General features: G+C 35.1%; 1 protein-coding gene across 4 annotated transcripts in view; it reads right to left on the bottom strand.

Moving 5' to 3' along the window:
• Kcnq5 (potassium voltage-gated channel subfamily Q member 5) overlaps positions 1 to 12,658 on the bottom strand; it is a 173,095-nt gene extending 160,437 nt beyond the window's left edge. For 3 of the 4 annotated variants that reach the window (XM_048805683.1, XM_015487395.2, XM_048805684.1), the window contains exon 1: positions 12,461 to 12,658. In XM_048805683.1, the coding sequence (XP_048661640.1) occupies positions 12,461 to 12,643 (183 nt within the window). In that variant the 5' untranslated portion in view covers positions 12,644 to 12,658. The remainder of the gene's footprint in view (positions 1 to 12,460) is intronic. The other variant, XM_048805685.1, reaches the window with a different exon arrangement.
• Between the last annotated feature and the right edge of the window lie 271 nt (positions 12,659 to 12,929).

Raw genomic sequence — 12,929 nt, 5'->3', positions numbered from 1 at the left:
GCTTTTCTCCTTGAAGCTCCATCTGCCCAGAATATTCTCCTTAATCTCTGCAAACCTTGTTGCCTCACTTCATTCAAGGTTCTGCTATAATCATGCCCATTTTCAGTGGACTTTTTTTTTTTCAAAAAGACTATGAAATATGACTTCATAATCTCTACTTTTGTCTTGCTTTCCTTTTACTGTAATTTCTAATTTATTGATTTGCTTGTTTATAACTTCTTCACAAAAAAATGTGTGTTCTATGAAGATAAGAGACTTTGACTGTTCTGTTCATTACTATATCCTCAGATCCTAAAAGAGGCTTTGTCCATATTGGGAACTGCATAAATATTGTTAAATAAAGGAATAATAAAAGAAATATAAAATAGTGCTAAAGAAAGAGGAAAGAGTTTATACTTGGAAGGAGGAGGTGTTTGGAGTTTCCAATGTGGGAATGATTTAAGGATGGAGTGGTAGTAAAGGAATAATGTTATTCCTATTGCCAACTGTCTTGCATTCTGATTTTTTTTTCTAAAACAATCTTGTAAAGATTACCTTTTTCCTCTTTCTCTCAGCTGAATATACTTATGTGGAGCTCAAACAGAGCTAAGCATCTGTGTAGACCTGGTTGAGGGTGGCTCATTGATTATGCTAAGGATGTCTGCTGGGCTGTTCATCCTTGAAACAAATATTGTAGAGAGGTTCTGTGATGGACTAGATCATTTGGTTAGATATTAATATTTGCAGCATAAATGTGGAAGTGTCTTGTCTTTAAAAAAAGGCTTTAAAATATATTATGCAAAGTTCTCTTTGTGAGTAATCAAGATCATTAATTGGGAAGACAAAATTCAATACAATTAAATTTGGAAGCAAAATATAAGGGAAGCTGTTTAGTACTGCCCCTTCTACCTGGAATGGCATAGCATAGTCAGCTCATGATATTTGACCTTGCTGGTATGGAGGCAGACAAAGTCAAGGGCTTGCTTTCATAATGGAGACTTCTGAACACTGTGAGAACCAACAACACTAAGCTCAATGAAGTTTGTCCCTGCCACCACTTGGCTCTTGAATGACATACTCTTATACGTAGGAAATTTCTGTTTTGTTTTGTTTTAGAGCTGGGACTTCACCTGGTTGTGACTGGCAGGACACAGGTCTCAGTGGAGGCAGCTACACGATGAAGACTGTGAGCTGACAGTGTGGGACCAGGCAGCAGTGCCAGTCCTTGCCTTTGTCAGATACAATTTCATTTTCTTAAACTCAAACAACTCTTCCCTCTCACATCTGAAGTACTTTTCACAGGGAAACTGACTTACTATATTATTATCCCTCAGTTAAGATTCAGTGTAGGTGTTTAACTACTCCTGCCTTTTCTTTTCAGTCATCAGCAGATTGATGAGGGTCGTTAGTCTCCATGAATCATTTTAAGCTTATTTGCATTTTCCTTGATGAAAGAAAAGCAAAGGAAAATAATTGCAGTTTTCAATGTTCTTTGGGATATTCTGAGAGTTTTCTACAGTAAATTATAGGGATGTGAGAAACCTAAAGAGGCATCACTCATTTCTCATATGTGATTGCTTAATATCTCATACTCTATCATTTCTCTTACAAACATAAGATTTAATACCCTTGAGTGGATTCTTAGCCTTACACTGTTATCCTCTCTTACAATGTTTAGTACCAGGAACTTTAAATGTAAAGAATAATGTAATCATATTCTGCATCAAATCAGTACAATTCCATATGCAACCTTCCCTACTTTGCAAGGACTGGCAAATGTGTTTGTGGCTGATTCTTCTCTCCCTTCCCCCATCTAATACTGGTAGACAGGAAATGGCAACAATGTCTTTAGTTGTTCGATACCATGTTATATAGTGTATAGGGACATAGTAATTTAAAACAAACCCACATGCTCCCAGTTAAAAAAGAAAACAAACATGTAGCACAGATTAATTACGTAGTTGTTTTAGCTATTCAAGGAAACTCTTCATTTTTACAAAGGGATTCACTACAGATTTTCTAGTGAAAATCTAAGCTCTACTAGTGTACTTAAGATATAATTAGATCTGCTTAAATTGGATTTGTACACATTTCAGGAACTGATTCACTATGCAAGGAAACAGCAAATCTATGTTTGCTTTGCTACATGAAGCATAAGCAGCAAATATGCATATGTTCTATCTAGAAGGTGTCAAACAACCAGATGTTTGGGAAAACCTGAGTACTTGACCATGCGTTCAAATACTCATCCAAATGCTTAGCATGATATGTTTGAGTCTGGAGTTTTTCTAACACAGCAGGAGGAGCACATACATGACATATTCTCTATTTTACAAAAATTGATAGTGTACTCCTTCTATTACTTATAGGTGGGCAATTTTAGAAATTACCCCTTTGATGAAAATTTTGCAAATAATATCTGTCACTTTCATTAAATGAAGAGGTTGTCTGTTTTCAATGTGATGAACAATTTGCATTTAAAAGCCTAAAATAAAATAAGTTAAAATTAATTTTTTTTTTTTTTGGTCCTGGGAATTGAAATAGGACCTTGCAGGTACTAGGCAACTGCTCTATCAATGAGCTAAACCCCAACCCCTGCAAGTAATCTGGAAGGCAAGATGTTAACCAACAGTATTGTTCAAGAACACAGGAAATGAAATGCTAAAACATACAACATCATGCTACTAAAATAAAAATAGCCGTGGCAAAATTTTCCACAATAGTCTAACCTGGAAATAGAGGAGTTAAATTTAATAGGCTAATGCTTATCTGAGTGATGTGAGCTGAGGCTAGAAGACAAAACTTTACACTTGATTATTTACATGGTGGGTTGGGCTGTTGATTGCTTGCAAAATAGTATTTAGAATTCCTGATACAAAGAACATCCACTGGTCTAAACTGATAACCCCTTCATGATAACTTTGTAACTGGATCTCCCCCTTTCTTTCTTTCCTTCCTTCCTTCCTTCCTTCCTTTTTTCATTCTCAAAGATTGAAATCAGGGGTACTTAACCACTGAGCCACATCCTCAGCCTTATTTTGCATTTTATTTAGAGACAGGGTCTCACTGAGTTCCTTGGCTTTGTACTTGAGATCGTCCTACCTCAGCCTCCAGAGCAGCTGGGATTACAGGAGTACCATCATGCCCGGTAGTAACTGGATTTCTTTATGAAAAACGAAACTATCTTATTTTAGGTGAAAGTGTTGTAAGCATTACTTGAGGATTAGGGGACAAAAAAGACATCTTATACCTTAGTGCTTCATTGAGTGGTGGCAAATGCATTTGTCAACCTTGAAAGAACCAAGAGAATGAGAAGTAGCTGAATGTCTTGAAGATTGCCTGGGCTTTTAGTCATCAAGGTCTAGGTAGAAATCATGGCTCTTTTTTGTACTTGGTATATTATCTTGCATAATATATCTAGCCATTTGGTAAAATGGGGTCGGGGAGGATAACACTTACATTGTAAGGTGTTTTTGTTTGTTGTTAAACAATAAATCAATAATCCTGATAAATAAAATGTACTTAAATGCTAGCTCCCTTTAGGTTTTGACAACTTTGCAAAATAAATTAACATTAGCTTCAAATTGTCCTTGAAATTTGGATACACAGCCTCAGACATGTTCTTTTTTTTTTAATTTGTTTTAGTTGTAGTTGGACACAATACTTTTATTTTTATGTGGTGCTGAGGATCTAACTCAGCGCCCTGCATGTGCTAGGTGAGTGCTCTACCACTGAGCCACAACCCCAGCCCCTCTCAGACATGTTCTTAAGTTCATAAATTTTATCCCCAGAGGGAAAGCAGAGCAGCAACTCTATCAGACCTGGAGTGATCCCTGCCTAATGCTCCACTCAACAGATGTAGACATTGAGAGAAGAGCTTATGAAACCATGAGCACTGTTATCAGATACATTTACCACAAAGCTACAACAATAAAAATCCATTTCATTACTCACCAGAAATAAGTGGTTATTGTGAATACATGTACCATTGAGTCACTTTAGTTAGATGAGTGTGTTTGTGGAGAAAAGTGCCACAATTAACAGAGTTTGATTGTGGTAAGAAGACTCTTATAAAGATGTTTCCACTATAAAAGTATAATATTTTCTCTCATGTAGCATTTAAAAATACTCCACAGTTCACTTGTTCTTGTGTCTGTTAGGTCCTTATATATGAAAAAGCCAGTGATTGTAACACTTGCTAGCCTTCCAATTATTTTCTCTGTGCTGGCTCCATTTCTAAGAGTTCAATTTATTTAATATTAATAATAAATATATGAAATGGGGTATGTTATTATTAGCAGTTTTTTTGAATTTTAAATCTCATTTAATTCTTTCTCATTTTTTTGGTCATAAAAACACATGTAAAATTTACCCCTTAACCATTTTAAAATACAGTTCAGTGGTTTTATAATTGCATAATGTTGTGTAATCATTGCTATCACACAACTCTGCAAGTCTCTTCATCTTATTAAACTGAAACACTACACATATTAATAATTCCCCATTCCCCACTTCCCCAACACCTTGAAACCACTAATCTACTTTACCTCTATGATCTTTGACTAAGTCATCGAATGTAAGTGGAATCATACATCAATATTCTTTTTGTGACTGAATTATTTCACTTGAGGTTCATCTATATGTAGCATGTCCCTATTTCCTTCCATTTATAAGGCTGAATAGTAGTTGAATGTTTGTAATAAATGTTGCTTATTCTTTTATCTCTCAATGGACACTTGTTTTGCTTCCACATTTTAACTTTTGTAAATAATACTGCTATGAACATGGATATACAAATATTTCTTCAAGATCCTGCTTTCGTATTACTCTGCATTAAAAAATGACAAAATCATAGAATTGCAGGGAAATGGATGACATTAGAGCAGATTATGCTAAGTGAAGCTAGCCAATCCCTAAAAAACAAATGCCAAATGTCTTCTTTGATATAAGGAGAGTAACTAAGAACAGAGTAGGGTCGAAGAGCATGAGAAGAAGATTAACATTAAACAGGGATGAGAGGTGGGAGGGAAAGGGAGAGAGAAGGAAAATTGCATGGAAATGGAAGGAGACCCTCAGGGTTATACAAAAGTACATACAAGAGGTAGTGAGGGGAAAGGGAAAAATAATACAAGGGGGAGAAATGAATGACAGTAGAGGGGGTAGAGAGAGAAGAGGGGAGGGGAGGGGGGGGGAGCGGGGATAGTAGAGGATAGGAAAGGCAGCAGAACACAACAGACACTAGCAATATGTAAATCAATGGATGTGTAACTGATGTGACTCTGCAATCTGTATATAGGGTAAAAATGGGAGTTCATAACCCACTTGAATCAAAGTGTGAAATATGATATATCAAGAACTATGTAATGTTTTGAACAACCAACAATAAAAAATTAAAAAAAAAAAGATCCTGCTTTCAATTCCTTTGGCTGTACACCCGTAAGTGAATTTGCTACATAATAAGGAACTGTCATACTCTTTCCCATCATGGCTATATAATTTCATATTTACACTTATATTGCAAAAGTATTCCAGTTTTTCATATCCTTGCAAACATTCAGTAATTCCTTCCTTCCTCCCTCCTACCCCCTTCCTTCCTTCCTTCTTTCTTTTTTCCCCTCCTCTTTTTTCTTTCCTGGAAATTGAACCCCGGGGCATTCTACCTCTGAGAGACATCCTCAGCTCTTCTAATTCTACTGTGAGAAAATCTTGCTAAGTTGCCCAGGATGGCCTTGAATTTGGAATTCTCCTGTCTCAGCTTCATGAGTCGCTGGGATTACATGCCTGTACCACCATGCCCAGCTTCGATTGTTTTGATAGTAGCCATCCTAATAGGTGTGAGTGGTATCTCATTTAAATTTTGATTTGTACTTGACCATCTTATCATGTGCTTATGGACATTTATATATCTTCTTTGGGGAAAAGTCTATTGATGTTCTTTGCTCATTAACAAAAAATATAGAATAAAGTCTGTAGTTGAGCAGTTCAGCACTGTTTGGGTGAATTTTTCATTTTTAAATGAGGTTGTTTTACTGTTAAATTTTAGAAATTCTCTATATATTCTGAATATTAATACTGTATCAGATATATGACATGCAAATATTTTCTCCTTTTTTTATTTATATATAACAGCAGAATGCATTACAATTTTTATTACATAGAGCTCAATTTTTCATATCTCTGGTTGTATACATAGTATACTCACACCAATTCATATCCTCATACATGTACTTTGGATAATTATGATCATCACATTCAACCATCATTAATTACCCCATGCCGCCTCCCTTTCCCTCCCATCCCTCTGCCCTATCTAGAGTTTGTCTATTCCTCCCATGCTCCCCCTCCCTATCCCACTATGAATCAGCCTCCCCTTATATCAAAGAAAACATTCGGCTTTTTTTTTTTGGATTGGTTAACTTCACTTAGCATTAGTATATAGAAATGAAACTGATTTTTGTGTGTCAACTTCATATCCTGGTATTTTGCTGGATTCACTTATAATATCATAGTTTTTTATGGAAGATTTTTTTTGCATATAACATTGCATCATCTGTGAATTAATTTTACTTTTACTTTTTCAATTTGGATGCCTTTTATTTCTTTCACTTGTCTAATTTCTCTAGCTAGAACTCACAGTAATATGTTGAATAAGAGTGGTAAAAACATTTTGTCTTGTTTCTCACTTTATAGGAAAAACTTGGAGTCTTTTATCATTGCATATGATGTTGGTTGTGTGTTTTTCATATAAGGCTTTTATTATGTTGAGGTGGTTTCTTTCTATTCCTGCTTTGTTGAGTGTTTCGTTTTTATCATGAAATGGTGTTGTGTTTTGTCAAATGCCTTTTCTGCATCTATTGAAAAGATAACATGGCTGGTTCCCTTAAAGTGGTGTATTCACCAGGTAGAACCAGCTTTCCTATCCAGAATTAAATCTCATTTGGTTATGGTATATTATCTCTTTAACATGCTGTTGAATTTGGTTTACTAATATATTGTTGATTTTTTTTATATCCATGGTCACAGGGTTATTAGTCTGTAGTTTTCTTGTAGTATCTCTGGCTTTGGTATCAAAGTAGTTATGACTCGATAGAATCAGAAAATATTACCTCACTTTTAAATTTTTGGAAAAGTTTGAGAAGAATTGCTATTAGTTCTTTAAATATTTGTCAGAATTCATCAGTGCAGTCATAGGTCCCAAGCTTTTCTTTTTCAGGAGATTTTGGATCATTCACAGAATCTCCTTACCAGTTCTTGATAGGTCTACTCGGATTTTATATTTCTTCATGATTTGGTCGTGGTAGGTTTTGTATTTCTAGGAGTTCATTTGTTTCATTTATTAAATTTATTCTTAGTATTCTCTTATAATCCTTCCTATTATTATAGAATCATTGAGTTTCTGCCAAATCCTCCCTTTTTCTTAGCCTATCTAGCTAAATGTTTATTGACTTTGATGATCTTTGCAAAGAACCTACTTTTTGTTTCACTGGTTTTATTTTTTTCCTGTTTTGTTTTATTTGTCTGTGTTCTAACCTTTATCATTTCTTTCCTGCTGCTAGTCCTTGGTTTAACTTGTTCTTTTTCCATAAGCTGTAAAGTTAGGCTGTTGAATTGATCTTTGGTGTTTTCAAACCTCTAAATATTTCCTGATTGTCCTCATGATATCTTCTTTGGTCTATTGGTCATGTAAGGTTATTGGTTTAATTTTCACAAATTTGTGAATATCCCAGTTTTATTGCTGGTGCTGATTTTTAACTTCATATCATTGTATGAGAAGCTACTTTGTGTGATATCCATCTTTTATAGTTTACTAAGACTTAATTTGTGAACTGACATATGGTTTGTCTTATAAAGTGTCCCATATGTACTTGGGGAAGATGTGTGTGCGTGTTGTTGGGTAGAGTGTTCTGTTCATGTCTGCTACGTCTAGTTTGTTCACTGTGTCAGGCCTTCTGTTTCCTCACTGATCTTCTGACTGATTATTCTATTCATTATTGATTGTGGAGTGTTGAAATCTCCAACTATTATTGTAGCACTGTTTATTTCTCCCTTCAATTCTGTTATTTTCTGCTTCATATATTTTGATGTTTTGTTATAATGTATGTAAATATTTATAATTGTTATATCTTCTTGTATCAGAACTTTTATTATTACATAATATTATTCTTATCTCTCAAAACCACATTTGATTTAAAGCTTTTTTTTTTGTCAGATTTTGGTATGGTGGCCACCTCTGCTCTTTTCTCCTTTTACTTCCATTTTTTCCTTTGGATCTAAAGTAGAATATCTTGTTATCAGCATAGAATTTAATCATGTTTTAATCCATTCTTCAAACCACTGTCTTTTGATTGGGAACTTTAACCTATATACCTTTAAAGTTATTAATGATAAGAAAAATTTTACTTCTGTCATTTTGCTATTTATTTTCTATATACTTTACAGCATTTTTTGACCCTCATTTTCTACATTACAGTATTCTTTTGTGTTTAGTTCTTTTTTTCTTTTTTCTTTGCAGTGAAATGTTTAAATTTCTTTCTTATTTCCTTTTGTGTATATGCTGTAATAATTTTCTTTGTGGTTACCATAGGGATTATTAACATATTAAAGTTATATCACTCTAAGTTGAATTTATACCAGCACAACTTTGATAACGTGAAACTTTGCTAATTTACTTCTTCATCCCCACTATTTTCAGTTATTGCTGACACAAAATTTTATCTTTGTAGATTGGTTTCAAAAAGAGGAAAAATAAAAATAAAGAGAAGGTTACCTTTCAAGTTCCATTAAAGACCCTTTGGCTGGAGGAGATTGTAATAATATAGGAGGCATAACAAGAATAGCTGCCAACTTTTGTCTGAATTTTTGTGATCAGAAGCAGTAATCAACAATAATAGCACATGTCTCTGACATTTGAAGGACAGAGTCCTTTTTCCCATCCTGGCTCCTACAAGCAGTGTTCAGGCTGTTTCTGGAACATAGGCACAGTTGTCTGCTATGGGCTGGGATGAGGGACCAGTAGCGGCCACTGTGCTAGAGCTAAAATTGACTATAATTTACTGTCCAACTCTTCCTCTAGAAATTGAAAGCAGTCAATAGAACCCAGAGTTCCAAAAACAGTTACATCAGATTCTGCCAGTGCAACTGTTGTCTAGGTAGGGAGATCCAGTCCTGGTGCTTTTTATTCTGTCTTCTTTCCCAAATCCTCCTATTCACTTTTTTTTTTTTTTTCGGTTTTGGGGATTGAACCCAGGAACACTTTACCACTGAGCTACAGTATACTTCTTTTATTTATTTATTTATTTATTTTTTAGTTGCAGATGGACACGATACCTTTATTTTATTTATTTCATATGGTGCTGAGGATTGAACCTAGGGCTTCACACATGTGAGGCAAGTGCTCTATATCACTGAGCCACAACCCCAGCTCTAGTTATTTTATTTTTATTTTGAGTCAGGGTATTATTAACTTGTTGAGGGCCTCACTAAGTTGCTGAGGCTGGTCTGAAATTTGCAATTTTCCTGCCTCAGCATCCTGAATCATTGGAGGATTATGGGTATGTGCCCCCACCTTAAGTCTCCTATTTTGGGGGGGGGGAGGGTTTTGAACCCAGTGGCTCTCTACCACTGAGCTACACCCCAAACTTTTTTTATTTTTCTGAGACAGAGCCTTGGAAAATTGCACAGGCTGGCCTAGAACTTGTGATCTTTCTGCCTCAGCCTCCCAAATTTCTGGGATTACAGACGTGTGTTACCACATCTGTCTCCTATCCACTTCTAACAAATGAGAAAACTAAGACACAGAGAAATTTTTTTTCCCCAAATCACAGAGGTTAAAAAGTGGCAGAAATGGAATTTGGACTCATGGTGCCTGGCTACAGAGACTATATCACATTCTTAAATTCACAAATTGCTATTTCTGTGGAAAGAAATAAAGGGAGTGGGTATATAAAATGAAACCTTAGTTCACCCAAATGAAAAGAATGAATGAGCAAATTCGCATAGGCAGCAACCAATCTGGCTTGTAATTGAAGTAAATATGCAGCTTCAAATTTACAAAGTAGCTTTGGGCATATAATTCTGGATGAGGATGACAAGAGCCTCTTTAATCTATGGGATGGAGAGCTGAAGTGTTCACAGGGCCTTAGAAGGTGAGCAAAACAACATCCAAATGACCTGCATGCCATACCTTGGTGCCCTAAGGAAACAACTGGGTGGAAAAGAGTGTCAGAGAGGCCCTGGGAGGTTGTCTGAGGGCCAGGTTTGCTTGTAGTCTGCTCCCTGCCAGAAGTGTGGGTACCTTTTATTTGCCCAGAAATAGAATTATAGGAAATCTCTGAGCACATTTAAAAAAAAAAAAACCCTAAAAGGACAGGCTATGAAAAAATACACAATTGTGATGTGTGATTTATATGTAATTCTAAATTACTCCTCTGGTGTTTGTTCACAACAATGGATCCCAAAGTATACAAAAATGACTTTAAGCTGAGTGTGGTGGTGCGTGTCTCTAATCCCAGCCTCTTGGGAGGCTGAGATGGGAGAATCACTTAAGCCCAAGGAGTAGCATGGGCAACATAACATTTTCCCTGACTTGGAAAAAATAATTGACAATGTCTATATTTTATCAACTAAAATGCACTCTAATTACTAAATTTTGATCAGTTGTTCATTGCTCATCATGTTTAAGAAGTCAAGGTTTTGGTCAATTTTGGTCTTTGAAGTTTTAAGAGTTTCTTTAGAGTCTTTAGAAATTAATTAGCAATGAGTAAATACATACTTTGGAGATTTGAAGGATGCAACCTAACATTTTGAATTATTTTTGTCATATTTTTTGTTGGTGCATTATAGTTTACATAATGCTGGGATTCATCGTTATGCATTTGTACATGCACACAATATAACAATGTAATTTGGCCAATATCACTCCCCAGCATTTCCCCCCAGTATTTTTCTCTTTCTTTCCCATGTATTTTGGATTCTTGATTTATGAAAGAAACCTTTTTATGAGATTCCTAATGATGATTTATTTATTCCTAGTATATATTAATGGTCATATAGTGGATCCAGTTTTTCATGTTCCCAAGTCTGAAAGTCAGATTTATATTTTAAATCTAAAATTTTGGTTGGCAGTTCTGCATGTGGTCATAAAACCAGCTGTGCTTTAAACCTTGGGCTCAGATCACTTGTTGCAATCAAAGGGGTGGACAAGGCTAAAATCCCACTTGCTACCCAAATGTAAACCTTGTAAATGGAACAGTTCTCCAATGTGCTCTTTGGTCTATCTGTTCTCTGTCTTGGGTTTTGAAACAATAACCATAACATTAGAAATATACTGCTGAGCACAATTTTTATGGAAACAAATTGAGATAGATTTGTTCCAGACTCAAAAAATACTTTCCCCCCTAATACTGAACCCAAATGCTTGATGATTTCTTGCCAACCTCAAGCACAAACTAGCCATCTAAAAGTAAAGGTAAGAAAAGCATCTGCCCTCTTCTCAGGTTATGTGAGTTGAAGTCTTTCAGTTTCCACCTTCATAGCAATAACTTTTTTTTTCTATAGTAAATGGTTATTGCTGTGTATAACCAAACTCTGTTTATTAGGGCACACAAACCATCTTAATTGGGCTCCCCTCCTTCCTCCATTGTCCAGTAGCATTACAGAAACGAGTTATTTCAGTTCATTTAGATGGTTCTGAGACTGTCAATTCTGATAATTTTGGACGAAGTGAGCAGGCTAAAATGGATGTAAATGAATCAAACTTTTAATCATATGTGATTTGAGTACACAGAGCTACAGTTCAGTTGTAATAGAAGGTATAAGAGCTTAAAAGACCCAGAATAATTCACACTAAAATATCTTGGGGTCTTTTTCCATTTTAAAATGAATCAAGTAATTCTGTGTGGTTGAGGATTGACAGCAAAATGGAAACAGAGCAAACTGCAGAATTTTTCACCAGGTAACTGCATTAGCAGCAAAACTCATAATATAGTCTGTCAGTTGAAAAGAACATGAAGGAGCCTTCTGTTTTCTTATGAGGTGCCATAATCTCACAGTTCCTGGCCAATTATACTTAGCTACTGCTAAAATGAGGTTATTAGAAAATGCTGTCTTCCCCTGTAGCTTTTAGCAATAATGAGATACTTCATGAATACTAACTTTTCTTATAATTTGTTTATTAGCATAGGTAAACAAAATTAAAACTTCTATCAAATACTGCCTTATATTTATGATGTGCCTATAACACAAGCTATTGCTCTATAATATCAATCCTGAATTTAAAAGTATATTCCTGAGGATTGACTATAGGTTAAACTGGTGGGCAAATGCTTTAGTGATCTTTGAAACTTTCATATTTCTTAGTAATATTCTTTTTTTTCTAGCTAGATATTTCTGTAGGATAAAATGCATAGCATAAATGTTATAGACAGTTATTATTATATGACATAAAATTTATACATATTCTTGTTCATGTATTTTCACTTACCAGAATTAAGAGGCAACTTGAGGCCAATTTCGTGTGCTCAGGGATGGTAGAAAACACGGACAAAATCAAGCAACCAAAGACAAGGAGGAAACTGTAAAACAACAGTAAAAAAGAGGAATTTGATAAGAAACTTGCCTTATCATTATAGAAAGAATAAAACACCAGACCCATTTGAAAAGGCATAGGTTAAATCATAAAAGCCCTAGTAGACACTAGCCATTTTTTTTTTGTATATTTGTATGTGACTATATCTTTTTTTTTTATTTTTAATTTTTTATTGTGGGTTGTTCAAAACATTACAAATTTCTTGACATATCATATTCCACACTTTGATTCAAGTGGGTTATGAACTCCCACCTTCACCCCATACACAGATTGCAGAATCACATCAGTTACACATCCATTGATTTACATATTGCCATACTAGTGTCTGTTGTGCTCCGCTGCCTTTCCCATCCTCCACCCTCCC

This window comes from Marmota marmota, unplaced genomic scaffold (genome assembly GCF_001458135.2).
Source record: "Marmota marmota marmota unplaced genomic scaffold, marMar, whole genome shotgun sequence".
Classification (NCBI taxonomy): Eukaryota; Metazoa; Chordata; class Mammalia; order Rodentia; family Sciuridae; genus Marmota; species Marmota marmota.
Note: the sequence above shows the minus strand (reverse complement) of the source record. Positions and strands in the feature narration are given on the sequence as shown.